We start from the raw sequence: 27,633 nt of genomic DNA on the forward strand, positions 1-27,633 counted from the left end.
ACATGTTACATGTACCTACAAAACAAACTTCGACTAATAATTAGGTTTTTTGTGAACATAAATGTTTTACTAACAAACTTTTTTAGGTACTACACTAGATAAAAATAAAATTCATCAAAATAAATTTAATCGTTTTCCTAATATATTTATAGTTATCAAACAAGCATGAATAATATAAAATATATTATTATGTAATTTATAAGTAAAAATATGATGAAACGCACATTCACCATTAAATGTTTCTCCTTTTTGTACCAATAGCTTATAGACCATGTCATTTTGTATTCACATAAGTTAGCAGTTAATTTTGTAAACCTTTATCTAGTGTAGTATATACTATTTTTGTTTTTCATTTATTCGGCGAACAGTCGAGATTTAGCAAATGTCAACAAGTACCAATGGATGGGATTTGCACGCAGATATTTTGATGAACTTAATATAAAAATAATATTATTATGGTGAGCACAATGTCAAAATACATTCATGATGATAATGATGGCTATGATGGAGATATGATGATGATGATGATGATGATGATGATGATAAAAATAATCAGTCAACATCATAACAAAAATTATAGTAATAGTAATGAATTTGACAATAATAAAAATAACAATATGAGTGACCAGCTAACAGATCGTAAAACAAAGTGCTTAACACGCGGTATTATATGTTTAAGATTATTATTACTAACAGTGGTTTAGCGGCAGTTCGCACGCATTTATACGACTTGTGGAGTTGGCGAGCACGTGTTGTACACGCGTATCATATCCGACTGACTGACGGCGCCTCCTTCTTCTTGTGAAAAAGCAAAACCATCTAAAAAATAATATTAATTAACCGATAAACGAACACCGGTGGTCATTGATCAAACTGGATCACCGAACAAACAAAACTGCGTGCAGAAACCAAACTAACGTAAAAACATAAGTCACAAGATCCAGTATTTTGTCACTTACGGTTCATTTCAACTTCCGTAGTAGATTGTAATCGAGATTTGAAATTGAAAACATTTTTTACGTTCTCAAGGAGACGTGCCTTTTCGTTTGTTCTAGAAACAATAAATAAATAACGTGCACACATATTAACATACGTGACTACACTTAAGAAAATTAATACAACAAATGAATAATTTACATATATTATGTGCGATAAAAATAAATGATATTGCAAGTCTCTAACTATGGTTTTATAGATACTGTTCAACCAACATCATTTTACATTTCAACTTGTATACAATAGTTTAACAACACAATATATCTACTACAAAATCGTAATCATGAAATAATTCTGAATAAAATAAATTACTAACTAATTAATAATGACACTTTTTACACGGTATAAAAATTTATTCATCTAATAAAAACTGTACATCAAAGATTATTTTGAAAACATGAAAAATGTTTGTAGCATATCAATTTACACAAACCTATGTCTTGGATTTACAACATTGTTTGTGTCTGGTTTTCGTAATTCATTTTCCCTTAATGTTTGGACCATAGTCTTTTTGGTGGTTGTTTGAATTCTGAAAACAAAATAATAGTTGAAAAACAAAACGATACATAGACTATAATGGCATATTTTAAAGCCACGTTTACTAACGATAAAGCTGCTAAATCCAATCCCATAACAACAGTTACTGAAAACAGCATCAAAATCCAGAAAATTGGTGATGTGAATACCATAACATCCATGCCAGTAAACACAGAACCAATAGGGAATACCTGCCATACGTGACTGAAACAAAGATGACAAATATAAACATTTATAGAAATTCAAATAATTTATATATTAGGTAGTTGTACTTGAAAATTATATCAAAAAATTGATTATCGCCATGATTTAATGAATAAAAATTATAATTTACTCACACAAAGTCATGTGACTTCATAATTTGAAATTTAAAATACTATATAATATTTTGAATAATAAATACTTTTAAATTTTAATATTAATAAACAGGACTGCAGTTAAACATGTAGAATGTTAAACATTTATACTAATAAAATAAAAAATTATACTATAAAAATATAAAATTATATAATAATTGCAATGCAATTTTTGTTATTTAAGTGTTGTAATACAATTATTTTTGGAATGTTAAAAATGTTAATAAATCAAAATCTGTTTTCAAAACTAAAATCTATTTATCAGTCCAAAAATCTTGTCATACAATAGGTCTAAATACCATCTTTTTGTGTAATAATTGCAATACTTAATACAATATAATAGAAAATAATATATTTTGTTTATAATACACTGTATTAATACATTGACTGCCACATGCTCACTGGTGACCCAAGTGATGTCTTTTATTGTGAAGCTATTTGGGTCGCTGACGTCCTAAACGACCTAAACCATATTATTAATGTAAAGCCACTTGGGTCGTCCGCAGCCCAATTTAACATCAACATTAAATACATATAATTCTTCAATGCTTGGAGATACTAATATTTAGATTGAACCATGGTGTAAATAAGAAAAATTTTAACATTTTTTTAAACAAAAAAAAAAAAAAAAAAAACAATAAAATCCTTCAACTGATTCTAAAAATATAAATTTTACTAAAATTGAACTACTGGAGGTATTTTAATTAATGTAAACATTTACGACAGACCATGTAAAAATGGTATGGCCTGACGCGCTGATATGACTTGGGTCGCAGGTGGACATGTGACAGTTAACGTATTAATGACAATAACAACTAGTATGAATAATATATTTTTCTTTGATTATCAACTAAACTTCAATGCATTTACCTGTAGATGACCAAAAACACAAACCACGCAGCAATTGAACCCCATATAGCTGTGTGTACAATATAAGACCATGATTGTATATGAAGGCCAGCTTTAAGACACACAACAATGACGACATACTAAAATAAAAAATATGTAATGTTTGATGCACATTTTACAGTATTAAAAGGACAATAGAAATTATTTTACAGTGTATATAAAATTTCCCATGAGTAAGTAACCGCCTTCTTTTCCATTAGACCACACAACTTCATGTTTCAATGCAAACATACAAATCCAGAACAACAGGAACGAGTGAAGTATAGCGTTAATCACCCATATCCAAAATATCCGTACGTTAAATGTATCCAAAGTCTGTGAATAGAGCTGAGGAAACTTGAGTCTTGTGTTTGCAGTGCACACAATATCAAATATACCGATTACCAAGGGCGGAGCAGCAGTAAACAACTAAGAACAAAATGAAATGAGAAATTTAAAATTAACATTTTTAATTACATTTTAACCTTAATAGTTAATAGTACTTACGACATTATATAATCCAATTGTCCACCTTTCAAAAATGATTTGACCAGACCAACCAGAATAAATTGCAAACCATAGTTCAATAATGTACAAACAAATATTTTTATAGAAACTATACAAAATCAACTTAGACATTCTATTATAATTCCAAGCACCGTGGACAAACAATAATTTCAACAAGAACTTAAACTATAAATAATAAATGTTTTTGTTAAAATGTTAATAGAAAAATACTAAACAAAAATATATAGTTTTAGCTATTATAATGCATACTTGGGCTATAGAATAATCAGATGCACAAGCAGCCTGTAATCCTTCAACACCTGATATACCAACGCCAACATGTGCTTTTTGTATCATTGCAACATCATTTGCTCCATCTCCAATAGCTAATGTCACTTGATGTGTATTTAGCGTTACTAATTCTACAACCTGTTTCAAAATAAAATATGATAAAAATATACTACATAATTGCAGTATTAAATACATACTTCTGCTTTTTGCATAGGTGATACACGGCAGCATATAACAGACTTGCAACTCATGCATAGTTCTAAGAAATCCATTTTTAGATCATGAGATAGAGCATGTTTCAATGACTGACCATCAATTACCAACGTTAAAGGATTATCAGGCTTTCCTACAGTTGGTCCTCTCTCACTCATATGTTGTCGTAACGATTCTCTGAGTTCCTTTAAATTAAAACAAATAATTAATTATTATTGTTTAATATTGACTAAATAATTTACTAACGTCCAATGTAGGCTCATTAAGTATAATTAAAGGAGTTCCTTGTGTAATCAGATTTGTTGAGAATCCAATATTAATGGCAGTTTCTTGTTTATCTCCAGTCAATACCCAAACATTGATATCTGCTTTTATCAGAGCTGCAATGGTTTCTGGTACCTTTGTCAAAACAAATTCATTATTCACTGACTATCAAATATTTAAATTATTTTGAACTGACTTGGTCTTGTAATTTGTCTTCAACAGCTGTCGCCCCAAGCAGAATGAGATTTACTTCAATCAACTTAGCAACCTCATCAATAGCGCCCTCACGATTTGTCAGAACATTACCAGCTTTCAAAAATTCTTCATTCCAATCAGAGTAAATGTGCTCAGAAATCTCGGCATAAGCAAAACACAATGTACGATAACCATTATTTGCAAATTCTTCAAGATGTTTCAATGTTATGTCTTTGTACTCTTCGCCTACCCTTGAGAGTCGTTCGAAAATAACAGTATCTGCACCCTGGAAAAAAATTAAGTTTAATTATTTAAAATCAACTTTTTATAGTACCACATACTTACTTTACAATATAGATAAATTTTTTTATTAGGTGCACGAACAATCACGGACATTCTCTTTCTAGCACTGGTAAACTCTATGACAGTCAACACTTCATATTCCTCATTGATACCCAAAGCTGAAATAGTGACCGCTCTTGGAGTACGAGTATGGAACACATAACCAAACTGTTGACATCCTTTTAATAATGCTTGCTCATCTGATAATAATAAAAATAGGTAAATAAAATTGTTAAATAAGCAACATAAAAAAATTAAAAACCTGGAGATGATGCATGGTATAAAATTTCATCTGAGTCTTTAACTTTTTCAGGGATAACTGTATGACAAACAGACATCATTCTTAAAAATTCTAAAACATAATCTCGCGTTGGGTGGTTTTTTGAATTCTGTATAAAAGACAAATCAAATTTTAAATTTCAAAACAGTTTTAAAAACATAATTTAAAAACACAACATTTACATACACTTATTAAAGTCTCTTGTGAACCTTCTAAATAAAGTACTCCGGCTATTGAACAATGTTTAAATTCCATAACGTTTCTAGTTAACGTACCAGTCTTATCAGAAAAAATATATTTCACCTAAAAAAAAAACTGATATAGCATGTTATTTATTTACAGTGCTTAAAAACTTATTACCATGCCTAATTCTTCATTTAAATTTGAAGTTCGTGCCATAGCTGGTGTATTACTTTCTTCATGATACATTTCGATATCATTATTGATAAACAATGCCTAAAAACAATTATAAATATAAAATAATGAATGAACACTAAAAAAATAAGACAACTTACTTGCATAAAACGCACAACCTCAACAGTTACTTGCAATGAAATAGGAATTAAATTGTTAAATAATATAAAGAATGTGAGTAAATTAAATGCAAATTTGAATGTGACAAATTCTGAAAATAAAAATACAAATACATAAAAAATATTTTAAATTCAATAAGACGAGGAGTAAATTATTTTACTTACCATCTACTTGTAAATACCAGTCTTTTGATCCCTTTTGTTTGGTCCAGATAATGTTGCAAAATGCACTTATCAAACACAATGTACACAACAACAAGAAAAGCATTATAATTTGTGTGTTAACAATTTTGTCTACAGTTGACCTTTTCAAAGGAGCTGAAGTTTGATTCATCATGAGCTTTGTCTCGTGGCCAGTGTATATAACTACAGAACATACCCAACCTGTGTTACGCAACATGGCACCTCGCAACAGCAGATGGTTGGGACCCAAAGACAACGGACTAAAAACAGAAATTATTAAAATGCTGAATACAATACTACCTACATAACATAATACTCACACTCTATCCACCAACTTTAAGCTGCCAGCAAAATCATAGATCAACCGATTTGGAAGCTCACACTCAATTACTCCTTTAAAGCGCATGAGATCATTTGCATCGACATAACGCGATGTTTCTGGAAGACCTTGTCGAATTTTTAAATTTGTTTCGCCATCTAGGTTCATTGTTTCAATATAACACATACTTTGTGGTTCGCTAGAAACAAAAACAATAAATGTTTACAGGACCAATAAACTATAATATATGAATGTACATAATAAACATTAAAAAATATACCTGGAAGAAAGTATTAGAAGATCGGCGGGGAAGAACGTATTATTTTGCACTCTGACAATGTCGCCTACGTTTATGAGATCCCATCGTTGTGGCGTCCAAATACCGTTATTTAAGACTTCCACTTTTCGATGGTTAATTTCACGGTCCGCTCTATGTCTTTTCTAATTACACACACATATCAAAAAAATAAGTAATAGTAATGATTGTATTATAATGAGTTAACTTACAAAGTCTTCAATAATTTCTTTAAGTGCAGAGACTAAAAGAATAAAACATAATGGTACTAATGTTGTGAATCGACCAGTAGGAGACACTTCTGGTATTTGCTGTAATCAAATAAAAATAATGCTTTGAGTTTTTGCTTGTTACTTTGGTCCAAGTACTATAAAGGCTAATATTTAATATTAAAAATACATTTAACAAATATGGCACTTAAGCTATATTATACATTTTTCAATGTTTAAAAGCACGCTATGTACCTATATAAAAATTAAGTTATTAAAGAATTTCTGTATACTAATAACTTTAATCCTGTTTAATCGAATTATTTTTCTACTAATTTCAATTTTATTTAGAAATCACTTAAAAGATTAGATAGGTAGTATAATATTCAGTTGAAATTGGAATTAAATAAAAGAAAATGTAATAATTTCAAATTATTCAATCCATTAAAAAAAATTACAAATATCTCCACAGTTTATATCAATTTTGAATATTGTATAGAATATGTACACTAATGAGTAATGCTTGGCATTCAGTTTATATAGGAAAAAACAAATCATGTTAATATTTCACTAAAATAAACGAAGAACTAAATGTTGGTAAACGATTTTAAATTATCTTAATTAGTGTTTTAAATACAACTGTAATTTGTGTTATGTGCATAAACACAGTTTTCCAATATGACTTTAAGATTTTCTCTACTGAAATAAAATAAAAACTAAAAAAGGTACATAGTATGTAATATTTATCAGTAACAAATAACAATGCAAATTAAATTAATAACTCAACGTAACTATACTATATCTATAGTCTGAATGAAATGACAAATATTAATGATTCATTATATTAATGAATTATTTTCTAATTAATTTCAATTTTTCTTTGAACATACTTTATATTAATTAATCAAGTATAAAAATTATTAATTTATTATCAAAAAATATTTCCAATAAACGCATCGTATTTAGCTTCGAATCGTGTTTATTTTTATTCAGAAAACTGTCGTTTTTAATGCAAAACCTTATTATATTTATAAAGTTATGATTTTATCTCTATAATATGCCATATAAAAAAATTTATCCATAAGATATATCTATTTTTTTTTTTTTTAACCATCATAATTCAAAAATCAGCAGCGAATGGCACAATTTTTTTTAAAGATATTTTTAAATATTAACTAAAATCCAAGAAAAAATATTAAAATAAACTTTAAGATTCACGATTTGTAAGTTTAATTCCAAATCAATAATATTTATCGATCATTTTATATAAATAGAACAAACTCAATTAATTTTTAAGCGATTTTTTCTTAAAAGTTTTCTTATATATCCTAGTAAGTACCAATTATAAACAACAATTTAAAAGCGGATATTCTAAAAGAATATTTAACAAAAGGCAAATTATTTATTGGCAATTATAAATGAAAAAAATATTATAAAATTGCACTGATGAACTTAAAAACTGTGATAAATTGTTTAAATAAAATGACTTAAACTAAATTTATTTTGAATCTAAAGAAAATAAATAGAAATATTTATTTAATTTTTATATTATATACCTAAACAAATTATCGCACAATTTTTAATTTAAAATTCTTATAATGGGTTATTTAACTCTAATATATTTATAGGTATGGTTAAATAAATATATGTGCTTAATGTGCTTATAATGTTATTAATAATCAATTTATTTTTTTTGAGAAATACTAAAAAAAATTAAAAAATATATTCAATCAAAAATTTCTTTAAATTTTTTATAGAATACTTATTAGAGGTACACATTTAAAGGTTTTTACTTTTAATTACTTATAAATGCATAAATTAAAGTATTTTAGAAATGAATATCAATATGAATTTATTTCGAAAGCTATTGTTTGCACAAACATAATACTGAAATTAAAAAAAAATAAAATGGGCGAACTCTTAAGATTTGAAAAACATAAACGACTATTAAAATTATTGAACCCAACTTTATCTATAGAGTAGTAAAATAAGCTACTTTAAGTGGCAATATCAAAAAATATTACATAAAATACACTTAGTAACTTTAAATACCGATAGACCTCACTCAGAATCATTTTTTCTTATACAGTAAAACATAGAATTCAAATTTATATATATGTACACATACAATACACTACAGTGTTCTACCACTACTTACACATTAAAGTTATGAACAATAGAGCACTACCTACTTGAAAAACTTTTTTTTTCTGTGTTTGTTATCACCTTTTAGGACAGCAAAAATGCTTCAATATTCAATTTTTTGTGGTTATAACTATACATTTGCAGTACTTTAATATACATCCAAGGAAAAAAATTATAAAAACTGGAAAGTTTTGCATATATAAAACTGATTTCTTTATTTTATTATAATTTAAAAACTAATAGCTGTAGAAACTTGAAATTTTCACTAACTATTTATATTATAATTTTTAAAATGCTTTCATAATTTTTGTGTTATCTATACATTTTTTTTTATTTATCAATAAAAAATTATTGCTTAGTCAAAATTCTTAAAAATTTAATCTAGCACGAGTTAATTTTATATTTGTACAAATATATTGAAATTGTATAGACCCAGTTTTTCTTGTATACATTTTAAGAACAAATTTTAACAAAACTCGTCAAAATCATAAACATTACCGATTACATGTATTTTTTAGTAAAAATGTATAGTTTTCAATTTTCATAGCTAAAACTTCAACATTTAATATAATATAGTTCATAAATAGTTCAAACTAGAACTATAAAATTTAAAAAAATTATCAACACAATTATTTTTTTATGAACATTTGTAGTTTAAAATTGAATGAAATTACATATTGAAACGACGAATAACGACGTTAATTATTTTATTATAATTTAAAAACATTACTCGGCTCAAACTTCACGTAAATTTTACTTTGAACAAAGACAAACAACGTAGATTATTTTTTAGATATTATCTATTTATAAAATGAACCTAGCTATTCACTGTTTTACAGTAAGGTGATATAACTCAAAAGGTAATAACAATAATACAATATGGTAAAAATTATATTTATTATTATTATAATTTATAGTAATTAAATATTAATAATATAACAAATGTTATGTATTTTAAAAATTATTGAATTAACCTACCGTAATACTAATATTTAAATAATATACTTTAATAGCAATACAAAAAAACATGTTATGAAATATACTTAATGATATATTTTATAATCATCTCTGCTAAGAATCATTTTTCATGAACAATAATTAGGCGGTATCCACTTGCATACCTTTGAAAATTATACTTAATAGTTGCATTATGCAATATCATAATTCATAATAATAAAAAGTTATATAAAGTTATAAGTTTTTTTTTTTTTTTTTTTTTTTTTAAAGTATAACACACCTTGTATATGTTAGCTATCTTATTTTACTGAATTATTGTTATGTACTGTACTAAATAAGGAATTTTATTCCGTGAATTAATTAATAAATAAATAAATAAATAAATAATTCGTTAGATTGAATTTGAATATTATGTTATTCGATATAATTTTGTGACCAAGAATTACAAAATAACATACTTAGCTGTTTAAAAAATAACATGACATAGTTAAAATAATTAATAGAAGTGTTTTTATTATAGAATTTAAATATTAAGGAACTCCATTCTCTACCCCTATTTTATCATTGCACTAACTCCAGAAGTTATACATGGATATCTAAAAACATCTTCGATTAACAAAACAATAAACTAGTAAATATTAATACGTGGATTATATTTTACAAAATACTGGTATAGGTAAACAATTACAAAATAAAAATATTTTGCCTTTGATTTTTCCATAATATATTATTGTTATTATTATTATTGACTTCATATAGATTTCTCAGAGCTCCTAGATGCATTTAGTCATTTAGGTATAGTCGATTTTGTAATGGAAATATATTTGAAGTTGATAAATCTAAACGTACAGTCATCGTTCATAATATAAAAATGTTCATAATTGGCTATACAAATAAACTGTACACTGTATAATGTATACCTTGCAAGCTAAATTATAATAGTATGTGTAAACAAGTTCCTAACACATTTAAAATGTTCATTATGTATTTAGTGTAAGTGTATAACGTATAAATAGGAATATGTAAATAAAATTGAAAAATATTTTTAAATTATATGTCACTAATATGGAAAATTTAAAGCGATTAAAATAATTTTGACGATAAATTTAAATATTTATTTTAGAACATACTAGATTTTTAAAAACATTAACAATAAATTTATTTTGGTGATCGATTCAAGAACGCATTTATTATCTTTAATACCAATAAAACTACTGTTATAATATAAACAATAAAAAAATATGTATTTTATATAATTTATATATATATAAATGTATATGTACGTATGTACAATATTCTAATAGAAACGAATTTATGGAATATTTCCAGGCACCAGCAGTGATAATAAATATGAACCTCGATGCAAAGGTCACGAAGCCATTAACATTTACAGCCGAGTGGCCTCGACAATAAGGTCAGTTAATATCAGAGAACGCAAAGAATATTATACTTTTAGCAAATTACACGTCAAATACACATGGGAAATGTTATTTTCCTCATTGTATATCTGCAGTTTATCGTTCAAACCTATCGGTGGTGGTGACACATAAATTCGAAACAGCGACGCCCAATAATAAATAAGAAGCGTGTGATGGTATAGGTGCGGCGCCAAACAGAAGCACTCACGCATTTATATAAATATACTTAAATTACGATCCGTTATCAATTCACTAGGGTTTCCATACGTTATAAATGTATAATTTTCAATACAAAAATCAAATTATCGTTAACAATTCTAACAAATATTATAATTAATAATTAAGGTCAGGATTTACATGTACTTGCATGTTTTTTCTGAACAGCCCAAAAAATAGCTAGGTAAGCTTCAAGTTTGATTTGTAGTCAATAGTTCCGAAATATAGTATTATTTTGTATATTCTTGCATATTTTGTCATTTTTTGACATGTACTGCATATTTCTGTATTTTACAATTTTTTTATTGCATATATACGATTTTTAAATACATAATAATAGATAATATTTTGCTTATTTTAATTAAATAAACATATTTATAGTCCATGTAATTTGGCGAAGTCGTTTTCTAATCTTATCTGAGACCTATCGAGACAAGTAGTCAACTTTTATTGAGTAGGTTTTAGTTAATTATACACAAGTCGTGTTTGTCGTGATCAGAGTGGCGCGTAACTTTCATTCGATTCTATTTATTTATATTTAATGAAAATAAAAGACTTTTTTTTAAACAATTATTTTGTTTATTTTTTATTTTTATAGTGTAGATTTCTATAAAATAAATAAGAGCATAAATGCATATTTTATAGTGCATATTTCTGAGGTTTTTAGAGCATATAAATCCGGGCCCTACTAATAATAATACATAATATAAGGTAATAGAAATTAAAAATTGTAATTCAAAACAACCCAAAATGATTTTTTTTTTAAATAACCAAATTTTCATTACCAAAATAGTTTTGCTAAAGGATACTACATATTTGCATATCCATACACATATGAATATAAAATATATTATATAGGCATAAGTTTATGAGATTAACCATAATGTATTTAGTTTAAAACTTCAATAATATGTATCAGCATATTTCTTTTTTTTAGATCAAAGTCTAAAAAAGATCAAAAAGACAGAAAATGATGGTCTTTCGTGTGATTAGGACAAGAGAATGTCAGTTATAACTAGTCTTCAAATTTAAAATTAATAATTAAAAATATTTAAAAATTAGTTAATACGAGTATACATTATTCTTAATAAATATTACTTTAATTTGTCTCTTGATAAAACTTTTGTTCTCAATGAGCAGGAAAAGATCGTTTAAATATATTTTAATCAAACCTATATAAATTAGTATGGTTTAATACGAATTATACAAATTATATTACTGATGTTTTAAAATTGTATAATAATTCAAATAACTAATATAAAAATTAATTATACATAATAATATTCTTATTTCTTATTTATAGACTCAAAATAACATTACATTAATTTTTGTACTAATAGAATTTTCAAATGATCTTTCTATCACAAACAATAAAAATCGGATAACTCGCAGCAAAGTGTATACCTTGTCATTTAGTAAATCACTGTAATAGATGTATTAAATTTAATTCAATGGTAAAACGAAATACGATTCTAAATAGAGGCGGTCTATCAGCCTGTATTACAAAGGATATTTTATCATATATTATTTATATTTCTATAAGTAATTTATTTTTTATTATTATTAATTTTTAAGACAATTCTGACATACAGTAGAAAATAGAAAAATTGTGAATAAGGTTCGTAGTATAATTAGGTAGTTTAAATAATGTTGTCTAAATATTTTTAAAACCACATTATGTATGTAATAACGTTCTAAGTTTCTATGGTTAATATTTTTTGGGTAATAATAAAATAATAAAAATTAATTGGAATAATTCATTATTATATTTTTATTATCCAATTTTGTCGAAATTTTAATCGCTCGGAAAAAAGTATTGTAACTATATGCTAAACTTCTTTTTTTTTTTTATTTCCAGTAAATAACTTTATCAATAAAAATTTAATAAATGTTTTATTATAAAATCAATTAGCAAATTGTTGATATTATAATGAATTTCTTAATAATTTATACTTAAACCGACTAATTAAAAAAAATTGTGACAATAAATTCTCAATATTTTTAAATAGACATTTTTACTAATACTCACATCACATTTCTATATAAGTCACATTTATATTTACATTGATTCAATCCCTATTTTTAAATTTTAAAACTTTTCGATCCTAATTATTACAAATACCGCCAGTTAATATAATAAACGGACACATAATTTTGTTTAAAATTGTAATATATTACAGCAGCGAGGTTAATATTTTTAGTTTCATTGTTTCAAAATACACAACCGAAGAAAAATATTGCAGTAACGACTCCGCTTTACGCTCATAATATATACATATAATTATCGTTTGTCAATTATCGTCATCATTATATAAACGCGGTACACGTCATCAAATCAAATAAAATCGCCTTTTCAAATAAAACTTCGACTTACCTGCAAGAGTGCTATAAGCAGAAAAAAGCAATTCGAATAACGCCGGAACTGTTCGAAGAGGAATATGGGTAAGAACGACAATATACTGTACTTGGCCGTAGATATACAGTTTGAACAGTGCTTGTAGTTTTGAACCGAGTTTACTTGTATCGTCCTGCTGTCTCTTGCACCCTGTAGGCAATCGACAGTATCTGGCGGTCCATCGTCTTCGAACCCGTATTGATCTGAAACATTTTGTGAAAACTTGAGGATCAACATCGGTTTATATGTGCAAAGAACGCATATCCTACATAGTATTTACACAATAATATTATGTCGGTTTATTTACAGGGTATAAAGTTGGTTACGCACTATAGTTTTATTTATCCATGAACAGTATTCGGCATAGTTCGAAACAATGTACAACTGTACAATGATAACTAGTATGAAATTGTTTAAAAATAACACTATATACACCCAATTATCTACTGAAACAAAGTGAAAACTAATTAAGTAGTTTGATTTTTTGGATCCATGTTCAATATTTAAAATGGGTGAGAACCTCATAAATCTAACATCAAATAACATATAGTGTGTTACCAGACCAAACATTGTTAAAGGATAAATAAAAGTCGTAGTATGTAACAAGCTTAACACACAGTGATACTTTTTATTATTGTTCCACAAACGATTTTATTAAAATATACATGAAAAAAAGTCGATGGAACAATCTATGTACTTATTTATTTAAATTATTTTTTCACAATTTTTATTATATATAAAATGAGTTGTTCGGCGGTAAAGCAACGAATTTGAGTTTTTGAAAACATTTGCCTAATTTTTTTTTTAAACGCACCACTAAAAACACCGTATAGTTTATTTATTCGCGGGCGATTGTGTGTACTGCAAATGAGAATTATAAATATAATATATCGATAGTGTGAACAAAAACGTTAAAGTAGTGTATATATTTTAGATTGAAAAAATCTTACAAAAAACGTACTATTATTAAAAAAATTGTTAATAGCGTATTGTTGTTCGATGACTAAAAACAATAATTAGACCCAACATTAAGTTATTTTCATTTCCATATACGTAGATACAAATTCATTAAATTTATACTCAAAAAATACAATAGATTTATTTAAAGATTTAGTTATCCAGGATATTTTTTGATATATGTGTAAAATTTGAATAAGTTGACTTGAAAAAAAACAACAAATAACTATATAATAGTCTATAAATTAATTAAATTAGATAAATCAAAATTTCTTTTGATAATACTCAAGTAAGCACACATTTTTCAAGCTATTATAATGAATAATATTCTTATTATATTCTAATGCCATGTTATTATATTAATAAGCATATTTTTTTAACATGCATACAATCTACATTCTACATACGTTTAAAAAACTACAAAAGCAATTTTGATGATAATGTATTGAATTCTTCAATTTGATTTTGTGCAATATTAAATATGTAATGTAATATACTTTTATCATTATTCTGTAATGGAGTTCAATAGTCTAGTTCTAGCATTGATTATAAAATGGAGTATATGATAATAATTTAAGAATAAAAATTAAAATATAATCAATGATCTTAGTTACTTGTTAGAAATAATTAGAATATTAATATAGACATTTTTGTTATAAGTACATGTTTAACAAATTTACAAAATATTTATACATAATGTTGTTAATTAGATAGGTAAATTAAAAACAAGACAAGAATAATAATAAATGTATATACGTGGGTGTATGTATATACTATATACGCATATAATATAGGTACTCGTATATATTATATATGTATAATATATAAGTAATGCAAATACATATACATTATTTTATTTCTCTTACCTATGCTTTGGCTACTGGATTGTGGAGCCTGTGAATTTCCTTTTTTTGACATGGATTATAATATTTTGCACACTGAGGTAAGAATGATAGGAAGACAAGCTAGCAAAACATTATATTTTGTCTGTTCATAAAAACCAAATCAGCAGACACGCTACTACACACAAATATTATTATACCAACTAAAATATTACGATGTAAAATAATATTACCCAACACCAAAAAAGTAAAAATCTTATTTGATATTTAGTAATCAGTGAGAAAATTAATAAAGTAATATCGACGTTTTATGGACCAATTTGTGAGGCAAGATAAACGCATAGACATAATATGTTGGAAAATAATGTTTATAAGCCAAACACGTACATCGTATACCAGGATAGCGTCGTTCGTAAGACGCTTCGTGTAAGTAATTACATTTTGCCAATATAATGTCCCTGCAACCATAATACCATATAAATCGCTATCTGAAACTTTAAGGCAACAAGGTCATAATGAAATTACCGATAAAAAAAGTAATGAATAATTTAAGACATGTTACTTTTAGACCATTAATCAATGATTTAAAAATGTATACAGGGTGGATAATGAACTAAATGCGATTCCTAATCGTAAAGTAATCGAAACTCTGAAAACTCTCAGTAAGTTATTAATTAGCAGTTATAATTAACAAATATTTAAGTACATAACTGTTAAAAATTAATTAAATAATTAAGACTATAAAAATGCAAACGAATCAATTAAATTAAGCTACTGCTGTCAGTTAATTTTACGAATGCAATAAAATACAAACAATTTTCTTAATATGAATAATATTTTTTTAAATTCTTACCTCCTTAATAAAAAAAAAAAAAAATATTTAAAAAACCTTTTATTATATTTTATGGTATTTTTGAAATTAAAAAAATAAATCATCATTTTTAAAAATATTATTTGAACCCAAATCATTTGTAAAAATAATTATTAATATCAATGAAAAAATAATATTTAAAGTAATGTTAAAATAAATATCCAAGTTTAATCGATTCTCTACACAAAAAAAGAACTGCTTTAGTAGTGATACAAAATCAGATTGAAATATTCAATATTGTATATTTTCATCACTAGTACGAGGTTAAACATTTTTTTTTTTAAATTATGTGTGTATATAACACACAGGTACTACTCAGGTGACTAATTAACGTGGGTAACACTTGTTTAGTGAAATGTGACGTTCAATGTACACGAGCGCTGCATCGAATACAAACCATTTAATAATATAGATTGTACAATCTACACTCAACGATTCTAACGTAAAAATATTTTAAAGTTCTATAACATTCGTTGTACTAAAATTAAAGTAATACGTATTATTCAAATATTAGGTTTATGTACAAAATTATTGTAGGCTAAATCACCTATTATACAATACATAATATGTAAGTACTAAAAATATTTTTTTCTAATTCGACAAGCTAAACTAGACAGTGGATACTTAAGAAATGAACTTGAATGATTATTTAAGTCAGATGCAACTAGAATATTTGAAAACGAAATATCTCTCAGGTACCTATTTCAAAACAATTTAAAAATAACAAAGTGCACTATTTAATCATAAAATGAATTATCCTGTAAACGATAATTTTATTTATTATACAAGTATTACGTCAATTTATCTAAATGGATCGTATTATCAAGCGATTATCATGCACAGGACTATTATTTATTTTTCTGATGTCACGATTTAAATGAAAATCGAATTTAAATATTTAATATACAAATTAAAATGTTTAAATATTTTTCAAGATTTAATAGTAACAATAAAAACAATAAGAACCACTGAACTCGTAACTGAAATGTATAACCTCTATCATTTTCAGAACACTAATTGATACAATTAGATATATTATATACCTATAGGCTATAATAGATTATAATATTTTTTGTAGTAATAGAATTGAAAAATGTATCATCCAAACTGTCTGTGTAAGGTATAAATGTATAATTACGTACATATTATTGATTAATTTAATTTAAAAATCAATTTAAATACAGATTTATTATTTAAATACGTATAAACTTATCATTAAAATATTCGAAGAAAATTTAATATCATAAAATATACCTACTAAACGTTTATTTGTAATTCCTAGTAATAATAATAGGGAAGCACAAATAAACATAAAATAAAACAATAAAATTTTAGGCTGTCGAATTATATTAATTTTTAGATAATACATTATATATTTATCATTAATCATTGTTACCTAAATAATTTAAATTATTAAATGGATATAGAATAAAAATATATTTAAAAAAAATGACAATCCTACAACAATGTATTTTAATATTTATAGCTTAAAAATATTGCATTACTCACTAACATATATAAATTACTGAAATAGCTTCAAAATATTACAATTTGACAACTACACTGAGTAACAGTTGACAGTACACACAACATTAAATTTTAATTACCAAATAGACTATAATAATATATTGATATAATAAACAATCAAATAATCAATTAAACTCTAAACGTTCGATAAGAAAAGTGTGAAGAAACATGACTAATTTAAATGTATCCGCTCCGACTGTTAACATAAGTATTCAGATAATAACGACGTTCAATAACTTAATCTATTCCAAACATATTTTAAGTACAAAATTGCACGACAAAATAATAACGTTTAATAAACGTATTGATGAATTACAATTTAATGACATAATAACACCAAAATAATTACTTTTAACTGATATTATTTATTACGATGAGAATATTATTAAATTATGCTTTTAAGTATATTAAATGTTATGAAATTATTACATATGATGATCGAAAGACAAAATTACCACATTCCAAAAACATGTAATTTTTTGAACATACCTTTTTGAATACTTTTATACAAAAATAAATATAATAACCCACATTTATATATTAAATTTACATTTTCAAATCGATTGAAATAGCATAAAAACAAATTTTAATTTACCAATCATACGGCCGGTAACAATTGATCACATGAATATATTTTTTTATTATTATTACGGTTTGAGATCAATAACTTGTAATTTTCGTATAATTTAATAGAAAGTATTGAGAAAATATATATTTATTTAATATTTTGAAAATTTCCAACGTTTAAATCATAATAGTTTTCGTTTTTCCTAAATAATTTATAACTACCATAAAAACTAAGCACGTTTACGGTCTAACAATCAACTTTCATACGTCCGCAAGCCGCAAGTATAAGTGAAAGACTGATGGTTATGCCATGTCAGCGGGTGAATACAATTAAATGTCATCTATGCGGGGGTGTAGTAGATATATTCCCCTCACTCCTCCGAGCGGCATATAATTTTATTACTCTACAAATAACGATAAACAAAGAAACTTTTTTTAAATATAAAAATGAATAGATGCAATAAACGATGTAACATTAATCAATGGAGAGGACAAATATACATAAATAAATGTGTGTCTATAAATAAATTTATTTGTGTGAAAACAATTTTCTATAACAATAAAAATTATAAAAACAAAGGTAACAACTAGATAACTAAATTAAATATTTATTTAATTTCAATTTTGAGAAACATTTATCACCAAAAAAATCATACGTATGTATTTATTAGTCATGAGTTTCGAATGCTCCGAAAAATAACTAAATAAGGTATTAAGCAATAGCATGTCGTCTATAGTCTATAAGAATAAATTAGTTAAAAATTAAAATACAGGTAATAATAGACTTTCAAATAATCAAGAAGACGACGCGACGATCCAACACGTGTTTTCTATGTCTTACATAATACGTGATGATAAAATTAATCAATTTCTTTTAACTTTAATAACCTCTTGCATTTTATTACACTTCACAAGCCGAGATATATATTGTTTAATTAATTCTAGAAGACAATATCAAAACTACATTTTATGTATTATATTATTATTATTAAATTCAATGAAAAAAAAATATTTAATTTAAAATGTCATTGTAAGTCATTGATCACAATAATAGTTTTCTTAAAGGTATAAGTTCCTTTTAAAAATTCTAATTTAGCCAATACAATAGTTAAGCACACGTATTTTTATGTTTATAAACTTTACAATCTACAATTATCAATTGATACTAAAAAATTTTAAAATTTATTAAGTAGGTACTATTTTTTTATTAAACATTAACCTTTCAATTTATAACAAAAAATATTATCGGCCGATTGTGTAAATTATGCGCATAATAATGAACTTATAAAAGTTTTTTTCGAGAAATTGTATATATATGAAAAATATTATTATTTTATGAAATTTCAAAATAATACAATCATTTATAAAAAAAATTTTTTATTGTTAAATTAAGATAAAAAAGAAAATTATAATCTAATTATTCAATTTTTTGACAAATATTAATTTAACTTTATTACTAATAGGTAGTAAATAAAATTATGTCATAAATTATTCATATAAAAATAAAGACCGAGTTTCCAGTTTAGAATCATTTTTGTATGCGATGATTTATCATTAAATTTAATTTTAAGTCATTTATTATAATGAATATTTTTACTGTATGAGGCACACTTCTAATCTACACTATACACTAGAGAATTCCTTGAATTTTTTACTTTTAATCAAATCCTAATATTACTATTTTAATTTCCAGAGAACATAAATATAGCTCATAGGAAATTAATTAATAATAATCTAATCATATCATCAGTTTTAATTTTAAAAAAAAACGAATATATGATATGTTATTATCATATATTATTACCTACTTAATATACATATTAAGTTATACATATTTAAGTATACTAAAAAGTATATTAAAACTTATAAATAGTAATTAATCAATTAAATTAATATAGTAATAAGTAAAAACTAGAGTTAGGACAGGATATTTATGAATTTTCTTGACCTTTTTCTTTTAGTATTAATCACATTTTATTTCCATATTTTGCATTTTTAGAACTACAAATGCTTTTTAGTTTTTAACATATTTTTTCATACTTTTACATTTTTATATTATAGGTATTTTTTTGTAAACTGTATACATTTTAGGTTATTTTTCTTAAATTTTAAACTTCGAAAAACATTTTTTTTTTATTATTATTATTAGATTTAACACGTACAAATACACATTCAAGCTACACAATTGTACGATACGTGTTTCTATTTAAACATACATTCATTGACAGTACCACAGTATCCATAGGTATTGTATGAATAACAAATCACGCTAACTCGCAAATATGAAATGTGTAACTCATAAAATATAAAATATAATTAATAATCTTGGAACATATAAAAAATAAAAATTAAAACTCACAATAGTTTTTTTTAATATATTATTAATATAAATATTGTTATTGGTTTTACAAATTGTAATGGATAAGATTGTAGGAAATAAGGTTATGAGAACTATTAAGATAACGCTAAATACCGATAATATTGATTTAAAATTTAGAAAGTCAGGTTTTCATTAAAAAACGTGTAAAACATGTATGAGAAAAATTATAATATAAATCATATTTAATTTTATTATAAGCTTATACAATAAATAAATTTGACTATTTTATTTAAACAGGTCTATAAAAATATTTCTAAATTTCAAGGGAAGAACTTTTTTTTTATTAATATTAATTCTAAGTAATATCAATCATTCAAGTCAATTTGATTAGTTTATCTAAATTATTTTTGACCATTTCATTATTTCAGTAATACAATTTAACAATTATTCTTTTTGTGTATATTCTAAAACTCAAATTCAGTTTTTACTGTTTATTTTTCAGAAAATATAAAAAATATTGTTACTTCACTACAGTGCTCTACACCAATGAAAAAATTAAAAAAAAAAGAATTAGTATCACAAAAAAAAACTAGGTTTTATCATCAATTAACGATTTATTATTTTTCTAATTGAAATATTAATATATATATATATTACTAGACTTATTGCGTCTATATTTTTATTTCATCTTTCTTTGTCATAATAATAATAAACGTCAAATAATAACGAAATCGAAAGGTATGTTAATTTATTATGACACAGCAGTAGGCTGCCTTTTTATCTGATAAATTTATTATTACTTTTAATCAATTTCAATTGTTAGCATTTTCTATACACAGTTTTCTAGTCATTAAAAAAAAACTCAATCCAGGGTGAGACTGACGTATTTCAGTAGGTATTTGACATTAATGAAATTTATGAAAAATTACATAATGTAGTATAATATTATACAATAATAAAAAATGATAACTTAAATTAATATTAAGTATTATTTATTTTTTTCAACTTCTATTCGTCTTTATGACAAAAGGAAGAGGGCTTTTTATGGGTACTACAGGAAGCTCTAGAGTAAAAAATATTTTTTATAAATAAAAGTTAGCATGCTATCTGAACAAAGAATGTTGGATTTTCTTATAGGATGTATAAATTATTGATTTCTTTGGGTGGGGTGTTCCAATATTTCAAATATCTGTTTACATGGGTGTGGCTGGTTAACAAGGATTTAGATACTATCAGGTTCGTCTCCTAGTTCAATGGGAAGGAAGCAATAACAACTAAAATAATTAACTAACAAAAATAAACAAAACAAAATATAGATAATAATCTAAAATAATAAATATAATTTTTAAAAGTAAATTGATGTAAATGAAAATTATTTTTTATTTGTATGTTGAATTTTAAATAGTAAGATTCTTTTTACTAAATTAATATAATCATTATACAATTAGATACTAAAATACTTCACGGAGAAAAAAAACATAAAAAGCAACACAATTTGAGTGGAGTAACTTTGGGAATATTTCTCTCCCCTGTGGCTTGTATAAAAATGTTAATCGTATAAATACAAGATTATTTAATTATATGAAACCTTTAGAAGATTTATTTTTTATAATAATTTCATTTTTTTTTTCAAACATTAAAATGGTATATACTAGTTTATTTCATGATTTTAAAAACCAAACTAATAAGTTTTAAAGATAACTAATTGCTTATTATTAGGTATTTTGATGTTTTAATTATAAAATTTGATTTTCTCATTTTCGTGAAGTTAAAATACAAATACAAATTTAGTATTTATTATTTATTATTACTTATACTTAAATTTTTTTAGGTTTTTAGAAAACGTGATTACTCCTGCAAATGAGACAAAAACCCTTATGTAGATTAATACCATTGTATTTCAATAATGAAATAGAGACAATAGAGTTGAACCAGTGAATCATATAATTAACTAGGAAAATTCAAAAATTTCAAATACTTAAAAATAGCATAAAATTAGTCAAAACATTTTGAAAGTTTTATCAATTATCGAAAACAATAATTTGAGTAATAGCTCAACGTTACAAGTTTCTACGATCAAAGCTATTAAATATCTTATTTCATTAAAATATCAACTTCAGACTTTCATATAAAAATATTTTTTAAATTGTAATCAACTTTTTTTTTAATTCTTGTAAAAAAATTTGTATGAAACATTGTATTAGATTTTTTAACTTATGGTACAAATATTAAAAATGTTATGAATTTTGTACTATAAATTTCAATAATTTTAATGTATTTTATACACAATTTAACTTCAAATGCTTATAAAATAATATTGTAATAAAACACATCTACCATAAATAAACAGAAAATCAAAAATTTTAAATTTCCATAAATAGCTCAAAATACTTTGAAAATTATTTCATTACTAGAAAATACTAAAACACATTTTTGATAAAAATTTTAAGTTCCTATACTTATTTGTTTTTGAGTTATAACAAATATAAAATATCAATTTTGCATTAGATCTCCTTTCCTTCAGAATACCAACTATATTCAATTTTCTACCAGAAACCAATCTCAAAATTAAAGAAAAGCTACACAATAATGAAAATTTATCAATATAATAAATATTAATAATCTTATAATAGAAAATACAACAACAAATCAATCTCAACATTTGTTATTCAAATAAAAAATCCAATCTTAAGTATTTTAAATGCTTAAATAAAACTAATAAACTTACCCTATAAATTAGAATAATAGGCGCTTTATACTTTTGACAAGATTCAACAGCAAATATTATAACTAGATACATATTTTAAAATTTCCAAGTTCAATAAAAAAGTTGACAAAAAAAGTAGCTGTAGAAGTTACAGGTTAAACATTTTAAAAAGAAACAATAATTCTCACAGTTGTTTTTCAAAAGTAAAACATAGCTCAACCTTATAAAAATTATGAATTAATATCAACTCAACAATGTATTGAAACAACTAAAAAACCCTTTAATACAGAAAATGTAGGGAAATTCAACAGCATTCCCACAGCAAAGTATAAAGAACAAAAAAATATACTCTAATGGATCAAAAAAAAATAAATGTAACTGGCTTTACACTAACTTTAGAAGAAGAAAAAAATGTAATTTAAACTATAAGTAACTATACTAACTCAAAATTAACTATTAATCAATACTTTTCAAATATTTGAAATATTAGAACCACTTTAGATCAAGAGGAACTAATAATTTTTTGTATAGGTATTACCAAATCAATAAATAGGTACAGTAGGGTCTCTTTAATCCAAACACAAGCTAATCTGAAAGACGCAGTAATCTGAACAGGCTTGGAAATTGCTGCATCGCTTTACTAATACACCTGTGTATCATAATTCAAAATAATATGCAATATACATATATGAACATATTAGCTGGCTGTATGTACATAATTATAATGATTTTGATTGTATTAATTATTGTATTTTTTTACAACAAATTTTATGAATTAATACTGCAGTATAGATTAAAAATAATTTTAAAATTTAAATTGCAAAAAAATTGATTTTTTTTTTTAAGTCATAAGTAATCCGAACAAATTGTTAATCCGAATGATCCCTTTCCCTAATCTCGTTCGGATTAACGAAACCCTACTGTACATTAATTTCAATATGAACGCTATACTGATTCAAAATAAATATTATTTTTATAGTAAATACACCAAGATTTCAAACTTATTAATATCATATATTGGGTATTTGTAATATCTAAATTACTGAATATTAACTATGTATTAAGCTAACTAAAAATTAGCTTTTAGTATTATTCCTCATATCTAAACACAGTTAAATTATTTTTTTTTTAATTTATAAGCTCTACATATTTTATTTTATTAAATATCAAAAACGTAAATTCTATTACACAATTGATTATTTTCTTTAACTTTGACATATGGTAAATTAAGTAAATTTCTTATATCTAAAATATATTAAAATTAATATTGCATCTCTGTTCCAATAATATATATAAGAACCCATGATTAAATCATTAACTATTACCAGTATTTATAGCTACTACTCATCAACTTCACTGCGTCATTAACACCGTTGCTTCAGCTCTCAAAACCGGGAATTACTGTGCAAGAGTATTTCTAGATGTTACCAAAAACTTTGACACCGTGTGCCACGAAGACCTCTTAGGCAAGATGAAACAAATACTTCCTGCCACATATTTTCTACTTATCAAATCCTACTTCAACGATCACTCCTTTAAAGTTAGACAAAACTTTAAATTCTCCAACAAATGTCCAATTCTAGCTGGCGTACCTCAAGGCAATAATATTGCCTCTTTCCTATATATTATATTCACATCCGACTTACTCACTACACACAACACCAAGATCGGAATATTCATGAACCATACAGCACTGCTCACATGCAATTTAGACCCAAATACTGTGAGTCAACATTTACAAAATCATTTAAATCTTCTACAAGAATGGTTCTTCAAATGGAAAATAAAAATAAATTAATCAAAATCTTCTCAAACTACCTTCTCTCTACACCCAGAGAATTGCTTACCAATTTCACTATACAATTTTGTTATTCTTCAATCCTCATAATATTTAGGTTAAGTTTTTGATAGATATCTAACCTGGTTAGCACACCTCAAAGATCAAAGGAAAAAACAAAATTCTTGACTCCGTATACTAAGACCATTTCTTCACTCTAAAGCACCATTTACCGTCAAATTATTTCTCTACAAAATGTTAATAAAGGCAATCTGGTCTTATGGTATTATTATCTGGAGTTCAACTAAACCAACCATCAAATATTAAAACAATCCAAGCCTACTAAATACCAATCTATCTGCCTTAGAATAATTATCAATGCATATTGGTTTGTCAATAACATGGCAATCCACCATGACCTCAAAATTCAAACTGTCAACAAAACTGCCATGTAATTTTAAAGAAGATTCCATTCAAAAAAATAACTACACCAAAAGTCACTCAACAACCAGCTTGGATCAAAAACTCTACCAAACAATTCTGTGAGACGCTTCAAACAAAACTTGTCCACAGAACAACTCCTCAAGCTCAAGCTCTCATGTCACCTCAAATTCTATATATCAAATTGAATTATAAATTTAAATTATCGTATAAAAAACTAAATAAATTATAAATATTCAAATAAATAAAAAATTTAAAAAAAAACTATTGTTAATAAACAGTAAAAAGCAGGGCTAAGGACTTGATGCACTTAAGATCATAAAAATATGCGCATACATATGCATAATAAAATTTCAAAATATGCGCTTAAATATGTTTATTTTTAATTAAAAAAGACATACTTATACAAATTAAATTTAAAAAAATATATCAAATACATACCATATTAAAAAAGCTAAACTGTTGATTGGGAAGTATTTGAATTTATCTAACATTGATTATTGCAGATGAAATCATAAGATAAAATTAATTTAGGATCACAACGTTCATCGTATTTACAGATTTGTTTTCCAAATAATATTTTTATAACACATCAAAAAAAAAAATTTATATTAATATATTTTATTTCTCTTATAAATCAAATTAAAATATATATAATATGCAATAAAAATTTCTGAATTTAAAATCCTTAAATCAAAAAACAAATATGTATCAAATCCGATTTCTTTTATTTCCTGAACAAATATGCAAATGCATAAAGTCCCAAGCCCTAGTAATAAGTAATAACTAAAATATACAATTAATATGCTCAGTTTTACTATATTAAATGACATGTTTTGATGAGAATAGCTTGTGAAATAGAAATCAATATAGATCATAAAAATGTTAAAATCTATATATTTAATTTTTAAATCTTCACAATGATTATAACTTTTAATTTGTATTTAATTGATAGCATTACATATTAAACATATAATTAAGGTTGGATTCTCAAACTACTTGATCTTAAAGAAATTCAAGTTCAAATTCAAATATCTTAAACAGTTTGAATTGATCGAGCATAATCAAGTTTAAAATGTTCAAGTATAGCAGCAGATTAATTTTTTTTTTTTGTTTGTTTAATTAAAAGGAAATGCTGTTATTTTTAATTTATTATGGTTAAACTTTTTTGTGCAGGTAAATGACTTAAATATTATGTTATTATTTATATATTAAATAACAATAATTTTTATTTATAAAATATATATACTGGTATAATAAAATAAACTAAAAAAAAAAAGGTTATTCTTAAGCTTAGATTTTAGTATTTAGAATTTAGATAAGAGAAATTATAAGAACAACATCTAAAAAAAAATGCCTTGGTTAAATCACTAAAATAATATTAAATGTCACTGATAAATATGGGGTAATTGGAACAAATCAAAGTAAAAAATATAAAATTTGAATTGACAATTGACACGTACATATAAAATTTGAATATGTGAATAAAAATTTAGATAAATATCACCACATACTATGGGCATTAGAAAGAGTAATTTTTCAATTAAAAAAAAATATATATATGATGATTACAAAGCATCTTTAACATAGATTAATGGAACTTAAAACTACATTCAATATATATTTAAATGAAAACATATTTATAACTTGATTTATGTGAAAAGTAAAGTTAAAATATTTTCAAGTACACATTTTGTTCTCAATTTTATTGTATCGATAAACGTGATTTTCTTTTTCAAACAATTAGATTTAGAAGCAAAAAATTGGTCTGTTTTATGTATTTAATTTTACTTAGGATAAGTAATTATTAACAGTTGAAACAAAGTTGATTTTATGTTAATGCTAAAAGAAAAATGTTTCTGGTAAGACATAAAAGTATATATGAAAATATGTAATACCTAAGTACCTACCTATTAAAAGCCAAAAATCAAAGATATATTTAAATCTTTCAGTAAGTGAAATTTACCTTTTTCCCCATGCCCTTGTAAAATACTAAATAGTGCTAATGTATTTTAGTAAGTTAACTATCAATTTTTTCATGGCTATTTAAAAATATCACCATATGGATACTATTTAATTCACATC

General features: G+C 24.5%; 1 protein-coding gene across 3 annotated transcripts in view; it reads right to left on the reverse strand.

The window, feature by feature from the left end:
* Window positions 1-422: 422 nt before the first annotated feature.
* LOC112603484 (probable phospholipid-transporting ATPase IA) overlaps window positions 423-27,633 on the reverse strand; it is a 28,550-nt gene continuing 1,339 nt past the window's right edge. Inside the window, exons 2-23 of one of the 3 annotated variants that reach the window (XM_025352057.1) lie at window positions 15,363-15,461; window positions 13,519-13,742; window positions 6,412-6,510; window positions 6,185-6,345; window positions 5,906-6,103; window positions 5,568-5,845; window positions 5,385-5,494; window positions 5,230-5,325; window positions 5,056-5,172; window positions 4,852-4,978; window positions 4,593-4,789; window positions 4,249-4,533; window positions 4,035-4,187; window positions 3,773-3,973; window positions 3,555-3,713; window positions 3,285-3,470; window positions 2,949-3,206; window positions 2,760-2,878; window positions 1,603-1,737; window positions 1,430-1,525; window positions 960-1,051; window positions 423-819 (exon numbers count right to left, since the gene is read on the reverse strand). In XM_025352057.1, coding sequence (XP_025207842.1) covers window positions 722-819; window positions 960-1,051; window positions 1,430-1,525; window positions 1,603-1,737; window positions 2,760-2,878; window positions 2,949-3,206; window positions 3,285-3,470; window positions 3,555-3,713; window positions 3,773-3,973; window positions 4,035-4,187; window positions 4,249-4,533; window positions 4,593-4,789; window positions 4,852-4,978; window positions 5,056-5,172; window positions 5,230-5,325; window positions 5,385-5,494; window positions 5,568-5,845; window positions 5,906-6,103; window positions 6,185-6,345; window positions 6,412-6,510; window positions 13,519-13,742; window positions 15,363-15,414 — 3,441 coding nt within the window. In that variant the 5' untranslated portion in view covers window positions 15,415-15,461 and the 3' untranslated portion in view covers window positions 423-721. Of the gene's footprint in view, window positions 820-959; window positions 1,052-1,429; window positions 1,526-1,602; window positions 1,738-2,759; window positions 2,879-2,948; window positions 3,207-3,284; window positions 3,471-3,554; window positions 3,714-3,772; window positions 3,974-4,034; window positions 4,188-4,248; window positions 4,534-4,592; window positions 4,790-4,851; window positions 4,979-5,055; window positions 5,173-5,229; window positions 5,326-5,384; window positions 5,495-5,567; window positions 5,846-5,905; window positions 6,104-6,184; window positions 6,346-6,411; window positions 6,511-13,518; window positions 13,743-15,362; window positions 15,517-27,633 lie in introns of all 3 variants that reach the window. The other 2 variants (XM_025352056.1, XM_025352058.1) reach the window with 2 other exon arrangements.

The sequence above is a fragment of the Melanaphis sacchari genome, unplaced genomic scaffold (assembly GCF_002803265.2).
Source record: "Melanaphis sacchari strain LSU unplaced genomic scaffold, SCAv2.0 Contig109_pilon_pilon, whole genome shotgun sequence".
Lineage (NCBI taxonomy): Eukaryota > Metazoa > Arthropoda > Insecta > Hemiptera > Aphididae > Melanaphis > Melanaphis sacchari.